General features: G+C 58.3%; 1 protein-coding gene across 4 annotated transcripts in view; it reads left to right on the forward strand.

The window, feature by feature from the left end:
* Positions 1 to 15,643, forward strand: part of ADGRD1 (adhesion G protein-coupled receptor D1) — a 128,068-nt gene that overhangs the window by 106,866 nt on the left and 5,559 nt on the right. For 2 of the 4 annotated variants that reach the window (XM_041729308.1, XM_041729309.1), the window contains 5 exons: positions 6,687 to 6,778; positions 8,870 to 8,996; positions 10,251 to 10,292; positions 11,533 to 11,625; positions 12,873 to 14,834. In XM_041729308.1, coding sequence (XP_041585242.1) covers positions 6,687 to 6,778; positions 8,870 to 8,996; positions 10,251 to 10,292; positions 11,533 to 11,625; positions 12,873 to 12,968 — 450 coding nt within the window. In that variant the 3' untranslated portion in view covers positions 12,969 to 14,834. Of the gene's footprint in view, positions 1 to 6,686; positions 6,779 to 8,869; positions 8,997 to 10,250; positions 10,293 to 11,532; positions 11,626 to 12,872; positions 14,835 to 15,643 lie in introns of those variants that run through there. The other 2 variants (XR_005983805.1, XR_005983806.1) reach the window with 2 other exon arrangements.

Raw genomic sequence — 15,643 nt, forward strand, 5'->3', positions numbered from 1 at the left:
TGGCACTGCCTCTGAGCTGCTGCCTTTGAAGGGTGTGGAGTCCCACCTTGGCTGGGGGCCACTGATGCTGATGGGTAAGGGAAGGGACATTCCCCAGATCCCGTCCCTTCAGTGTCCTCATTCATCACCCCCTGTCACCACCTGAAGACAGGTCACCACTGAAGACGGGCAGCAGGGACTTGGGCTACTTCTCCCTGCACAGGTCGGGGTTTCATAAATTCCATACTCTTCCTTCTCTCACCCCTGTTCCTTTCGCCGGCTGTCATCTGAAAGCCCACCTGGCTTCATTCCAAGTTTGTTGGCACCACCAAAGCCTTTGGCCCTGGTTAATTAATTAGAAGTGGATGTGAAGGAAGGTGCTTGAGGACTTGTTTATTCCTTCCTAATTAAAATTTTGCGCAGACAGTGCCGCATGTTGGTGGGGCAGTGCCTTCTTGGTAAAGGCTTTCCAGAGGGACAGTGTGGGAGGAGAGGGACAGCAGGTGGTGCCAGCCCCACATACAGCCCTGTTGTTCCATGGCATTGACTTGGCCCCTATGCCCACCTCCTGCCAGGTGACACATGCTTTGGGTGTCCACAGGGATAAACAGGTGATGGAGGTGACTTCCTTCCCACATGCAGTCCCGAGATCCTCCCAGGTCCTCTGTGGCCGCAGTGCCTGAGCGTCTGTGCTACAGGAGAGGCGTTGGAGGGCCAGGCTGTGGTTTGAGCTCTGAGCCTTGTGGGCCAGCAGTGGCCCTGGTGGAAGGGCTGGGTAACAGGGAGTTGGGGGCTGTGTGGACATTAGCCCATCGCCGTCCCATTGCTGCCCTGGCTGTGCCCCAGGGGCTGGTCTGACAGACCTGGACCAGCCCCCTGCTCTCTGGCTTTGGAGAAGTTTGGCCTGTGAAGGTGTCAGCAGGAGATGAGAGGATGGGAGGGGAGTGAGGCCAGGTATTTCTCCTCAGGCTCCTCTGTGCAGGACCCTAGGTGGCAAAGGCTACTCCATCCTCTATGGCCACCCCCTGGTCACAGCCCCAGCCACCATGCTCCCCAGGTATCTCGGCAGGTGGAGGGGCACAGCACCTCAGTCAGTGGGTACTGACTCACACGTGCGTGTCCTGTCCCCATCCCCTCAGTCTCTCTGTGTCCTGGATGGGCAGCAGGTATTGCTGGGAGCATCTGTCCCAGGCAGCAGGCTGCAGTCCTCCCGGGGGTGGAGGGCCCTCCCAGGGGTGACTCACCACCCCGCCCACCAGCCCAAAGGCCTCTCTGCACAGGAGAGGCTGTAGGGGCAGTGATACCAGAGGCCATTTGGTTGCCATCTCCCAGAACCCTCTGCGGACATGTCTAGGAGGGCCTTTCCCCCAGGGAACAAGAAGGTTCTCAGGGGGCATGCCCTGAATAGATAGGTGGGGGGGGGGGGGGTTAGCCGGTGGGAAGATGCTGCTGAGACCCAACATGTAGGGGTGAAGACCCTACCTCAGGCTGGGGTCCCGGAAAGAAGAGAGGGGTAGGTTTGAGGGCCATTTGGGAGAAAAAGGTGGTGAGATGACCATGTGGGGTTGAAGGAGAGAAGGAAAGTTCGGTTTATCTCCCAGCTTGCAGATGGAGGGGTGGCTCTGCCCACAGAAACTACCCACAGCTTCATCGTGCTTAAATTTAGATTCAGGGCTAGCATCACATGTCTGGAGATCTTGTGTGAAGATCTAGGTCTTTCTGGCTATGTCCGTGGTGAGACCAGGGTAACCAGTAACACCACCACTTGCTCTGTTCTGGGGCAGGTGGTGAGACCTGTGGGCAGGCAGCGTGGGTGCGACCAGCTCAGGGCCCCGTCACAGTGGGGTGAGGGGACATGAGGTTCCCAAGGCCAGGCCACTGCCCTCTGGGGACGGACCTGGCACATAAGAGCTTCCTCGGGGGAGGGGGAGAGGATCATTGTATGGGCCCCTTCAGAAAGGGCCTAGAGGTCGGGGAGGGGACAGGATGTGGCCCAGAAGGCCCCTCCACGGCCAGAAAAAGGGGCCCCGAGTCTGCCCAGTGTTCAGTGAATGGCTTTCAGCCACAGGAGGGAATGCAGTGACTGGGTCTGAACCGGCAAGTCCAGGGCCGTCCCCTGTCCCCGGGGCTGTGGGCACGGCCACAGTCGCTTTCTCACCGACCATTTAGGGGATCACAGGGGCTTGGGTCAGAGATCCTGGGCTCCCACCGCTCCCTGGGGTCTGGGTGGACAGTTCACCTGCTGCGCCCAAAGGTAGAAGCAGGCTCAGAACAGACCCCAGGCCCTTGGACGACCGAAGTCCTCTGGGCAGAGCATGGACTTTGGGAGGGGGTGTGAAGGGACGTCACAGATGAGAGGAAGACGGGAAGGGACAGAATGTGTGAGTCCACGTGCCTCGTGCTCTCTGTGTGACCTTCGGCCTCCTGATCCCGAGCCCGGGCGAGCACAGCCCCTGTCCTGGATGTTTTCGGGTGACCAGAGTGTTAACCTGACTTTGGGGACGCGCAGGCTGCCCTGCTTTGATCCTTGTCCAGCACCCACCGGGGTGTGGGGTCCTGCACAGGGACCTGGCACGATGTGTCACCAGGCTCTCAGGAGGCCGTTCCCGTCCCTCAGAGGCTGTGAGCTCCTGGCCCGCCCAGCCCCACCTCTGGCTGTAACATCAGCCCTGAAGGATGGCAGTCCTCAGACTCGTCACAGAATGGAATTCCTGGTTCCCACCGGAGCCCCATCTCTGGAGGGTTTTGGTTTGATAGGACCTGGGCCTTTGTAAGCTCCCAGTGCTCCCCTGGGACATAGGGGAGCCCTGGAGCCCAGGAGAGGGAGGCGTGGCTGAAAGGGGTTCAGTGGTTTCCGAGCCAAGTGCAGGGGTGCACTATGGCCCAGTGTGGCCCACTGCCCACGTTCCCAAACAGTGTCTGGGCCCCCAGCCACACCAGGTCCTTGCACATGTCTGTGGTGGTTTTCATGCTACAGCAGCCGACTTGACTTGCAACTGGGACCATGTGGCACAAAGCTGAACGTACTGCGGGGCCATCACAGAGGAGGCCCGCGGCCTGAGGCGAGGGGCTGCAGCTGGGGTCCTGCGGACTCTGGCCGTACACCAGCCTGGCCCGCGGGGCTCACCTCTGACCCCACAAGGGACTCTTGGTTGTGTCTGGGGTTGTCCACGTTTTCCCAGACGCACCCTCATTTCCAAGTGAAGACCTGGGGTGTCAGAATCCCAGGTGTGGCTGGACCACGCCCGTGAAGGTGCCCGTTTGTGTTGGGATTGGTGTTCCTGGTGTTCTGGTGAGGCTGGTCCTGTGAGGCCTCGCGCTGGTGAGGAAGTGCAGCGTGAGCAGCAGCCCGCCTGCCAGCGTGTGAACTCTTCCCACCCGCCCGCCCCCGTCGGGAAGGGAAGTGGCTGCCATTCCCTGGATGCCCCCCCCGATGCCCGAGTGTGGATGGCCCGTGAGACCAGCAGGTATAGCTGTCGAGTCTGGACCCCCCCACTAGGGACCCTATGGTGACCCCAGGACTCTGCCTAAGTCCCCCAGGGGCTTGTTCTGTGCAGGCCCGACAGGGCGAGGGCGTCGTATTCGTGGAAGAGAGAAACTCTGGAGTGTTGTAGCCTTCACCTCTGAGGAGAAGCCTTCTCCTCTCCGTAGAAGCATGAATGCAGCAGGGTTGGTGCTGGCCACAGATGCCCAGATCCAGGGGTTCACAGGAACGGAGGCACAGCCGTACAGGGCCCCCGCTGTGTTTCCTGTATTTTTACATGTAATGCTCTCCCCGTGGGTCGTGGCATGCCTCCCAGTGGCTTCTCCCAAGGTCAAGCAGCACGACGTGCTGCAAACCCCAGAGCCCTGCCCAGCCCTTCCCCCTCCTGTGGCCACATATCAAGTGCTTATCCTCTCCCCAACTTCCTTTCTGCTGGATCGTGGCCCTTGAATCATTCCTCTGGCATCTGTCAGCAGTAGCTTGCTGGCCGATGTCAGGCAGGGGTGCCCGGCTGATGAAACAGCCAGTGTCCCTGGAGCACGGGCCTCCCTCCTGGGCTTCTCCCACGGGCGCCAGGCACCGGCCAGGATGGGTGGCCGGGGTGAGGGGACCGACCCACTTCAGTTTTGGTTGTTCCTGAAACACTGGGGTTTTTGGCTGGCAGCACAGCCTCCGCCTGAATGAGCTGTGGGGTCGGGGGTCTGCCCGTGCGCCTCTTCTCCTGCTATCCAGGCAGGTGAGACTGTCCTCCCAAGGAGGGAGCGTACTCACCAGAGACAAACACTCGAGCCTGGTGGGGAGAGAGAGACAGACGGATAAACCCCAGAGAAATCTTTGCAGAAACAGCACGTGATGCTGAAAGGTGGCCGCCAGAAATGCCAGCAGCTTCACCACGTTTGCCGTGCTCCCTGGCAGAGGCCAGGAGGCGACAGAGGGCGGGCAGCCCCAATTGCACCCCCACTTCTCCGCCGGGGGCAGCCCCATGGCCTCGTCTAGCAGCGGGGCCCGAGGTGAGGCCCTGGTCGTGTGGGTACTGGCTGACGATTCTGGAATCCTAACACACGTGCTTAGGGATTTGAAAGAAAAGCTTAAAGTGCATGAACCTCTGCCCACCTCGCTTCTCAGCCCCCCTGTCTGTGCCGCCTCCAGAAGACACGCTTGCTGGTAATTGCTCCCGTATCCTCAGGGCTTTAGGTCAGTAGAAGCAAATAGAGATACAAACACACCCGTCCAGGGCCTTTAGCACAGGGTGGCTACTGGACTCTGGCTTCATCAGCGTGGGGAGAGTGGCCAGGGACACGGGCCCCTGCGAGGTGGGCAGGCCAGGTCACTCCCAAGCCCACTGCCCGCGGTGGGCAGTCGCCTGATCTCCAGCCTTCTGTTGTTCCAAACAAAGCCTCAGCTTTGCCCAGTGAGGAACTTAGGATGTAAATCCCAGAGCGGGAGAGGCCAGGCCTGCAGGTGACAGGACCAAGATGAACCTCCCCTTGAAATGCTTAGGAAGTCCTACAAGAATCGGACGCGTGAAAGCACAAACAGTTCGGAACTCTCGGCTTTACCCAAAGGCAGAAAGTAAAGAAGCATTTATTCGAGAAAACAGCCAAGCCCCGCGGTGTACCGCAGGCTCCTGGCGGCCCGCCCCCCGGTCGCTGGGAGCGGCAGGTGTGCCCCCGAGTGTGAGTGCCCGCGGCTCTGGGGCTCAGCTGTACTTAGCCCCCTGCGAGCGGCAGCAGTCTGGACGCCGTTTCCACCCCTGAAGCAGCCCCGCACCCCTGGGCCCTGGCCCTGCCCACTCCTCAGCGTAGCCGACTGTGGTTTTCCTGTGCTTCGGGGGAGTGGAGTGGCGGGAGGCACTGTGGCCGGTGAACATCCACACCATTGACTTCGTTCACCTTCCGTGGCGCTGGGGGACTCCTGTGAGGATCCTCCTGTGCGGGGGCAGAGGAGGGCCCAGTGATGTGCATCCGATGCCAGGAGCCGAGCCGCCAGGGGTTGAAGTATCAGTGAAGACACGGAGCCAGGCTGCGTGTGCCGCCGCACATGTTCTTTCCTGGTGGATTGCAGTAGTACAGGCTGGAGCCGAGCGGGGTGGGTGCCACCCCCCAACCCCGGGTCCTCTGTCCATGACCTGCACAGAGTGGCGGGGGACGGGTGTCCAGGCTGGGGAGGAGGGTGGCTGAGAAGAGAGCTCTGAGTTCTGCTGGGGGGTGTCTCTGCAGGCTGTAGCGTGAGGTGGTGTCAGCAGTGGAGCCTCAGGCAGACCTCAGGCTTGGGCCCCCACAAGGAGGCCTCAGATGCAGGTGCCTGGGCTGGGCCTGCAGACCTGCTCATGGGCATGGCTGCCAGGGTGGGAGCCCCAAATCGCTGCCTGCAGACCCATACAGCCGGCCTTGTCCTTGCCTGTGGCCAGGCCTGGAAGTGCACATAGGGTTTTGGCCTGGAGCTGGACTCCCCAATGACTTTGTCATTGACCTCCTGACTCGTCCAGAGGGAAGAGAGGGTCCTGGTCACAGCGCAGCCCTGAATCCAGCTGCAGCAGCAGCAAATCCGGGCTCTCACCTCCTTCCCCTTGCTGCCTCCTGCCTTGCCAGGCTCAGGTCAGGGCCCCGGAGAGCTGCCCGCGGGACCCACAGGCTGTGCCGGAGCCTCTGCAGAGATCCCCCTCAACCCCGACACCCAGCCCCACTGACACCCCCCACCCCCGGCAGATTCCCAGCCAGCCAGAAGGCACCACTGGGCAGACGAGTCCCCGGTGCTGTGGCCTCCGTGGGCGAGACAGCCCCAGGCCAGGGTGGGCCGCGGAGTGACAGCCAGGTAGTACGCAGGGGTTTTTATGGATGTGATTTCTTATCCTTTCAAATGATCTGTTCACACCGTGGGTGTTACTGCCGTTTCCCATCAGATGGGGAAGCAAATACACAAATGTGCTGTGTGGTGGCCCACCCAGTGAGCAGAGCTGAAATGAGGTCTGAACCCAGGCCTTTCCTCGCTGCGCTCCTGGGTGGGGGGCAGGTGTGCTCCCAGACAGTGCAGCTGCTGCATATGGCCAGGGCAGGTAAACGCTCAGGGACCCAGGTGGGTCAGGTTTCTGCAGAAACACCACCTGCTGGCTCAGAGCTCTGGGCAGGGTGGGGTGGGCGGATGGACAGCTGCTGGTGGGATCAGGATCTCTGCAGGTGCAGCCCCGGCCCTCCCTCTGAATCCTGTCGCTTCCCTCATGCAGGTCAATGTCGGCATCCTTATTGCTGTGACCAGGGTCATTTCGCAGATCAGTGCTGACAACTACAAGATACATGGGGACCCCAGTGCCTTCAAGTAAGTTGGACTCTGGGCCTTCGCTGGTGGTCCTGCCTGCAGAGCTGCTCAGTGTAGCAGGGGGTGGCTGCTGGGGAACCCAGGCTCGTGTTCTTGCTTGGCTGTTGTCCACCTCCTCTGACCAGGACCAGCCCTTTACCAGCCTGGCTGACCCATGTGTAAAGCAGGGCTCTGCTCCATCCCTGCGGTGAGAGGCTGCTTGTAGAGGCGAAGGAGGAAGATTCTAGATTCCACCCTTCCTTAGCCCCTGCCACTGGCCCCCTCAGTGTCTTGCTCTCCTGTCTGTAAAGGGCTGTCGTGCACAGGAATCTCCTCAGGGAAGAACTCCCTGAGGTGCCCCAGGGCTGGTCCTCCTGGGGAGGGGCTCCACCCGAGGGTCCCTGACCTCGTATCATGAGGGCTCCACTGACTGCAGGTGACAGAAGAGCCAACACAAACTGGCTGAAGGAAAGGGGGGACTGATGCACACAGGTAGTCCCAGAGTCCAGGAGGGAGTCTAGAATTGCTTAGGCCAGGGGGCCCGGCTCCTCCTGCATCCTGCATCCCTGTGTGCCCTGTCGGCTTCATGCCCACATGGACCCGCCTCCTGGTGACACGGGAACACCCTCCCTCCCACCTGTTTAGACAGAGGTCCGAGCCTGGAGGCTGGGGGCTCGCATCGGGTCCCGGGCCTACCCCTGCACCAGTCACGCAGAATGCAAGTGACCAGTTCACCAGCGCCTGAGTCCCACGGTCCATCCTGGCTCTGGGGTGCACTCAGCACCCCCAAACCACAGGGCCAAGAAGGGGGGAGGTGGGTCCTCACAGGGGACCCGGAGGCTGTTGTGAACATTCAGGACAGGGACGCTCGTGGGCACGATAGCTGAGATGAGACCTTCCAGAATGGGGCGGGGGTGGGGGGGTATGTGGGATGTGGGAAGCCCAGCCTGCAGCTGAGGGACGGGAACGCACAGGGGACCTTTGCCCAGGAGCTGGGTGGGGGCAGAGCAGGGGCCTGAGTTGTGAGGACAGACTGGGGCGCTGGGGGCACTGGCCCCGCTGGGCTGAGATTTGGTCATGGATGGTCATTTCCATGTTACAGAATTTAAAAGACTTAAAATGCTAGCAACTTTTCAATTTCCCAAGCCCTAACATAATTAAAGTCACTTTAGTCACACTGTGTCTCTTCCGATCTGAGAGCAAGAGCAGTAAATATGTCAGCAGCAAATCGGTAAGACAATTACTGTGTAATCCATTGCAAGCCCCGTGCATGCCCAGGGCTCTGTCCATCACTCATTCACTTGCCCATTTATTTCTTCATTCAGGGGTCACTTTCTGAGAGCGTGTTGGGCCCTGGTGCGTCGCTGCACTCTGGGGTTACAGAGATGAAGCCCCAGTCCAGCCGTTGGGGACCTCTGGGTCTAGTGAGGGAGGCAGATGTGCAGCCGGTGTTCCCAGTGACAAGCACAGTTCACAGCTGCCTGCAGGCAGCCCAGGCACAGCATCCCCAGTGTACAAGGCCGAGCTGTTTCAGAGGTCAGGGTAGACTGTGCCACATGTCAGAAATGGCAATGACCTCATGGTCATCGCATCATTCATTCAGCTAAGGCTCACTGGGAGCAGACTGGGTGTTGACTCTGCCCTGGGCTTGCAGAGAGACCACAGTAGGGACCATGTTCATGGAACCCACGTTCTGAGAAGGAATCTATGAGGCTGATTCTGGGCCTGCCTCCTACCCTCATGTGTCCACTGCACTGAAGCCTTGCTCTGCTGTCCTTCATGGGTGTCTGGGACCAGCATTTCGATCCACTAGTGCTGCTGGCTGGATCAGGGTGATGAGCTAAGGGTGCCCAGTGGGTGTGACGGCTGCTGGGTGCCCAGTGCCAGGTGCCAGAGGGCAGAAGCACGGCTGCTGCCTTGGCCCAGAGCTGGCTTGGCAGGGGCCGCGTTTCAGGTCCTGAGTGCTCAACTCCTTTCTCAAGGTTACCTGCAAGTGGAGCCCAGGTCTGGCCCCCTGCAGGACTGTGTCTGCTCTCATCCAGGGGCCTTGCAGAGGCCGATCCACCCCCACTTGCCTGGCCTCCAGAATGGCCATCTCCACTTCTCTTTCAGGTTGACAGCAAAAGCTGTGGCCGTGCTGCTGCCCATCCTGGGAACCTCGTGGGTCTTTGGTGTGCTTGCCGTCAACAGCCAGGCCTTGGCCTTCCAGTACGTGTTTGCTATACTCAACTCTTTACAGGTGAGAGTTTGTGGGACTGTCAGCTTTATGAACGGATGTGTATGGAGCAGGTTGCCACTGGGGCAGGAGGGAGATCCTCTCTTCTCTGTTCTTGCACATATCTGTGAGCCCACAGCATGGGCATGCCTGGGGCCGATGGGTCTGTGCACAGGGCCTGTAGCACCGTCCCCATGTCCACAGCAGGGCTGCCTCATCGTGCTGGCCAGTACCCCTGGGAGGCACACCTAGGCCTTAATTAAAGGGAAGACAGTCAACATGCATGCAGCTCCAGAAAGGGAGCCCGCGTAGAGAGGTGGTGATAGTGTGGACCTCGGGTCTGGATTCCTGTGTGTCTCCTGCATGGAGGGGTGGGGAAGTCAGCAGCCCGGAAACCAGAGACTTGGGGTGCTCAGAGCCTGTGTCCCTAGACCCACAACCCCCAGGAGAAAGGTGGAAGTGAGCACCTACCACCACCCACAGTCCACACAGCTGAGTCTAAGGCTGGATCCTGGCAAGTGCAAGCACGGCCCACCCAGCCCTCAGCGTGCGTGCGTGGTCCTTGCTGCATCTGCATCTTTCTGACCAGGGACTGCGTCTTACGGAAGTGTGTTGGGCTTGTAATTTGTTAACAAGCTCCATGCATTGTCTCCCTCTGGCTGTTTATAAAAAAATCTGATCAGTTGTCCTGGCTGCAGCCCTGCACACCCTGGGTCCTGGGGCACCTCAGTTATCCTCCTGTGTCCTAGTTTCTCCTCCATAAAATGCGAACAATAACAGGACCACTGCAGGGGCTGCTTCAGCCCTAAATGAGACAACCCATGTGAGGTGTTGCCTGGTGCTGGACACGCTGCCGCTGTCTCCAATTTTGGGGAGACATTCTCATGCCCGTCTCGTTGTTATCATGCTGTCTGAGATGAAGACATCAGGGCTCAGTTTAGTTGATTGTCTAATGTCCTCACCTTTGTTCATTCCCAGCTTTTATCATTATCTGGTCTGTCCCGCCTGGGAATCCACCTTTCTTTATACCTTTCCCCAAACAGCAGAGCAGTCACAGTGGTGCCTGCTTCTAAGCTAGACTTCAGGGTGGGATCCAGGACGCCCCTCCATCCTCAGAGGCTCCAGACCACGGAGTGGCACACAGCTCAGTCACGGGCTCCCCAGCAGTGAGCCACACCAGCGCCACTCCCAGAACCCACGTAGCCTTGGGAAGAAGCCCCTGAAAGTGCTGTGACAAAATGTGAGGGCCCTAATCCTGTGTTCTCCCTTCTTCCCCAGGGGTTTTTCATCTTCCTTTTCCATTGTTTTCTGAACTCAGAGGTATGTTTGTTCTGTTTCTTGAAAACGTGAAGATGGTTTTTCATTTCTGGAAGGGTATAGAGAGCAGAAACAGTCTTGCCCCATTAGGCTGGTGTCTGGGAACATAATCCTGGGTAGGCTTTGGTAGTGGTGACTAGTTGTGTGCAGTGGGGCTGCTTTCTGTCAGCCCTTCTCCTGCATCCTGGTTGCTCAGCAACATCCAGGCATCCTCCCCCTCCCCCGCCCCCAGCATCACACAGGCCCTGCTGGCTCTGTGGAGGACAGGGGAGTTGGAGACAGTGGGGGCGGGGGGCAGCTGAACTGCAGAATCTACACCTGCTTGCTTGCTGTCTGGCACATCAGGGAGAGTAAGATGTAGATGTCCTCTCAACAGTCCCAAAGGCATGAGGAAGCTGGCTGGGGTGTAAGGAGGAGGTCTCCTGACTGTAGGGTTTAGGGGGACTGCGTCACATGTCCTTCACGGGCATTGGGGCAGTGGAAGTGGGCTCATTCTCAAGTGCAGTCTGGGTGTTGCACCTGCTGTGCACATGGCCATGGGGAGGGTAGAGGCTGCTCCAGATCCTATTTCTCAAGACCCATACTAATGCTTACACTGTGGGCTTGATGTATGAGACCCCACCAGGCTCAGTCATGGGAGGTACCTCTGGCAGTGGTGAGTGGGAACAGGCAGAGAGGTGCCACCCCATCTGCGCTGTTTCTCTAGAGGGTCTGTTGGTACAGGGATGTAGGCCAGGCAGGGAGGGAAGGGATGCTGGGGAGACAGGGTGAGTCACTGAGGATGATGAAGACCAGGGATGGAGGGGGTCACGTGATTGCCAAGCCAGGGAGAAGCCTCCAGGCCCAAAACTATGGTCTGTAAGGTAGGAAGGAGACGTGGCCTTGAGCTGTGCAAGGCCCCGTGTTTGCATTAGTTGACTTTCTCCTCCATTGTTTCTGTGGCTGGTCGGTCCAGTTCCCTCCCCCGTTCCTTGTTGAGCGTGTCTGGTACCCTGTCCGGAACTGTGATGAGGCCAGCAGGGACCACACCAGGTCCAGCTTTCTCCCTGTGCAGGCCCTGATACAGGGGTGGGACAAAGCCTGCACCTGGACGGGATGCTTCCAAATCTGCCCATGCCCTGTGGTCGGTATTCTGGGACTTTATTTCAACACAAAACCTAGAGACCTTTGAGAATGACCTCCTGTTGGTGCTCTTTCCACCACTGAAATTTCTTCTAACGAGTCCTCTGTTCTGCCTTCAAAGGTGAGGGCTGCCTTCAAACATAAAACCAAGGTATGGACCCTCACGAGTAGCTCTTCCCGCAACACTAACGTGAAGCCCTTCAGCTCCGACGTTGTGAGTACCAGGCAGTGTCTTGTCTGCGTCCCCTCTTCTTGCTTTGACCCTGACCCTTACAGACCCATAGACTCCTGTCTTCTATCCTTGTTACCTGGAAAGCCGGAGTGGCTTCCAGCTTTGCTGAGGTGCACTAGGCCTCTGCCCTCCCAGGCTTTCTAAACCCAGAGCCTCCAGTGGGCCTCTCCTTCCTTCCCTGAGCCTGTCCTGGGTAGGGCCATGTCGTACAGGGGATTGCCCAGGTCGGGGTTGTGGGGGTGTGGCTTGGGTGCCAGTGGCTCCTGCTCAGCCTTTTCATACCTGACGTGGCCTGCAGGCTGCGCGTGCTCTGGGGTGACATCATGCCCTTTGGCCCTGTAAACAGCAGGGTCCTCTGTCCTGGTGGTATCACACCACCTTTTGCCCATTTCCCAGGGTCATGTTCCCAGGTCCATGTTGATTTAGGAGGATGGAAGCATCAGTTGACCAGGAGGCAGACACTGGGCATGCTGCTGGTGCCCGGGGAGGCTGAGAGTCACCAGGACAGCCCAACCTTCAGGAAGCTTATCCCTGAGAGGAGTCTCTTATCCCCTGAGAACTGGACTCTTGGTACTCAGGGATCTCAACAAGCCTGTCATCTCAACACCAGGCTTGACTCACCTTCCCCCTGTGGGAAATGCAGAGGCAGGCAGGGCCCCCAGTTGCCTGGGGCAGATGAGGGTGTTTCCATGACACTGCCGCCTGCTACCTGAGCCCCGGGCCTGGCTCTGGGGTGCTGTCCTCAGGAAGAACTCCCCAGGCAGCGTGCAGTAATGGTGCCCCCCATGTGGTGCGGTGCTGCTGCCGCCGTCCACACTGTTCGGTTTGTTCACGCACGCGTGGTTCTCCCACCTCCTGCTGGCGGGTACACCGTGGGAACAAGAGTCTGGTTGGCTTTGTTCGTTCCTGTGACCCCAGAGCCTACATTAGCAGTGGGGTGCGGCTGGTAAACACAGAGTGAGTGCAGGCACGGATGGCGGGGGGTGCGAACGAATGCACTCGTGCCAGAACGGGTGTGCACAGCAGCCCCTGGAAGCCATGAGAAGTCGGTGCAGAAGGTAGAGAGCTCCATGCCCCCTGCAGTGCCTCGGGGAGCAGGGGGGTCCTGATGGCCAGCGGGGGTGGGGGGAGCCCCTGCAGCTCTCTGGCCCAGCACGTCTATACTCACTGGGATCTGGTGTCCCATCTGGGGATAGTGTCTTCCCAGCTCACTCCTTTGTGGTTTACAGATAAACGGGACCCGGCCAGGCACAGTGTCCAGCAAGCTCAGCCCCTGGGACAGGGGCAGCCATTCTGCCCACCGCATGGACCTGTCTACCGTGTGAGCCACGAGGTCTCTGATGGGCCATTTTGCTGCTCAGAACACACCCCTCAAACTGACCACAAGATACACTCTGCCTTCACCATGGGACCCTCTGCTCGCTGCTGTCGGGACATGGTGTCCTGGCCCCCGTGATGGTCACCCTCGCCTCTGACACTCCCTGTGTGACGGAGCCCCCTGCTGGGCCCAAAGCCTGGTACAAGGTAGTGGGTGGCCCTCCGGGTTCTGATCCTCCTGTCGCCAAGTGACTGTGCCCCGGGCACCCCCGCCCCTGTGTGGGACCCTGGGCTGCAGCACCAGCAGGGCAAGTGAGCCTGGGTGCCGTGATGGGGCCTTAGGACCAAGGGGCAAGGTCCTGAGGGCATGAAGGCCCCCAGGCACCCCCAGAGGGTCAGGCAGAGGCAGACAGGGGCATGTGAGGAGCATGAGGAATGTCCTCAACCTGCTGAATCAGCCACAGCCAGCTCTGAGGGGCCAGCGCCCACCGAAGAGGGGCCCTGGCAGGCTGGGGCCCTGCAGGCCACTCTGGCGTCTGGCCTCTGCTGTGTGGGGTCTTTGGGCTCTGGCCGCAGGGGAATGTCTCTTCTGGGTGAAGAGCCAGGTGGGGCCACTGGGGAGCTTCACAGCCTCCCTCCGCTCTCCCCACACTCCAGGCCCTGCTGTGAGCTCCTGAGCTTTCTCTCATGCCCCGGCCTCCAGAGTTGGCTGCTGCCCTGCCACTGGGCTTCCATGGCCTCGCTTCCCAGAGCTGCTTCTTGGTCACTTATAGACACCTGCTGTGTTTCTGATGGGTAGATGCCAGTGGTATGTGTGCCATGTGGCCGCAGGGGCCTGGGGGGGGGTGGCTTGATGCAGGGGCCTGGGAACGGATCGCCACTGGTTTGTGGACTGAGACTCGGCCCTGTAGGAAATGGAGTGACTGTTACCACTGTGTGTGTGGGCAGGGTCCTTGGGACACCGGAGCCTGTGACCCTAGATGCAACCCCCAATGCCACTGAATATCTGTGAAAGCTCAGAACAGGGCATCCATCCATCGGTGTATGAGCCATGTAGGTCAGACGTTCAGACCCGGAGCCGATACTGGAAAACCTTCCTATAAACTGTGACCGTGGTGGTACCAAGCCCTGCCCACCCCACATACCTGCCGGAACTTGGGGGCCTTCCAAACAGTGCACCCCGATCACGATGGGTGCCACAGTCAGGCATAGGCGTGTCCTGCGTGGGGGAGGTCGACCCAGAGCCCCATGTGGATCAGGTGGATCTTTGTTCTATCCCCGTGAGGCCCGGCGTGCAGCTGACTCAACAGGGAGACAGGGCAGGCACCTCGTGGCCCCCGGGGCGGGCTGGGGGCTAGAGCGCTGCGGAGACCCCTCGTAGTGAAGAGCCCGGGTGTGCCCAGCCCCTGCCAGGCTTCTCGGGATTCCAGAAACCAGATCACTTGTAACTGGGCGTTTGGATCCTCGTGCCCGGGGGCACTTAGAAGTGAGAACACTGTATTCCTGAGGTCTACACTTGCACCTTTGTCTCTTTCATTTCTGGTGAAGCAAATCAAGTGAGGACGTGTCTTTGCTTTAGATGGAATTTTGTTTTACCGTCTGCATATTCGCGCCACATAGCTAATATATCAAGAGAAACAAGGAATAACTTTTTATTTCTAATGAAGGAAAGCAGTGCACTTTATTTATAAGATGAAGATTTTGGCTTCTGCAGTGCTTTATTATCTACATGCAATTTGGCCAAAGATAAGAAATCGGAAAGAATCATGTGTTTAGAGTAGTTCACAGCACAGTAAAGAGGATGAATGCCACTAAGCAGTGAAAAACATGCTGTGATTTTGTATGAAATAAACTCTCAATGTCCTTAAGATAAACTGTGGCCCTAAAGTCTGTTGCTTATGGGACGTGAACGGGACTAAGTCTCATGACAAAAACCTGTACGGAAACACACATGGAGGAAATCCTGCCCTGGGACTCACGTGGCAGACATTTATTCAGCGCCTGCTGTGTACTCAGCACATCCGCTCTGGGATATCGTGGTCGATGATGTCTTGGCTCTTGGGAGCCTCCCTCCTCAGGGCAGGGCAGCGGGGGGTGAGCACCAGCCCCTGGGCCCAGGGAAGGAGGACAAGGAGAGGGTCTGTGCAGCCTTGTGTCCCCTGCATAGACGTGTGGTGGGGGGGGGCCTCAGCACCAGCCACCCAGTCTGCTTTGGCATCCCTGCAAACAGGCAGGCACACTTTCCCCGTCCAGTATCATATGCCCTGTGCAGCCACCTGCTTTTAGGCTCCTCATGCTCTTCTTGATGACTTTCCATATTGCTGCGTATTATTCATGATCATGCTTGTAGTGGATATGCAATGAAACATCCAATTACGTGTGATATTTTACCAAATCCGCGAATTATTTTACAAGATGTTTTTTTTCCATGCTTTTGTGTTATGTACAGCATGTATGTATTTTATTTGTATGCATATCATGTTACTGTTTTGATAGATTTTTCTCTACACATATGAGGTGGGGTATCCATAGATCTTGACGTCTCTGATGTCATTCTGCTTATGCCTTCTTTTCTCATACTGATGATTCTCCAGTTGAAAATTCAAATTGGGTTTCTGCATCAAAAAGGAAATAATTACATGGCTCTTGAAAAATTTTGCCCAATTGCTTACCAAAGCAGTTG

Source organism: Vulpes lagopus, chromosome 14 (genome assembly GCF_018345385.1).
Source record: "Vulpes lagopus strain Blue_001 chromosome 14, ASM1834538v1, whole genome shotgun sequence".
Taxonomy (NCBI): domain Eukaryota; kingdom Metazoa; phylum Chordata; class Mammalia; order Carnivora; family Canidae; genus Vulpes; species Vulpes lagopus.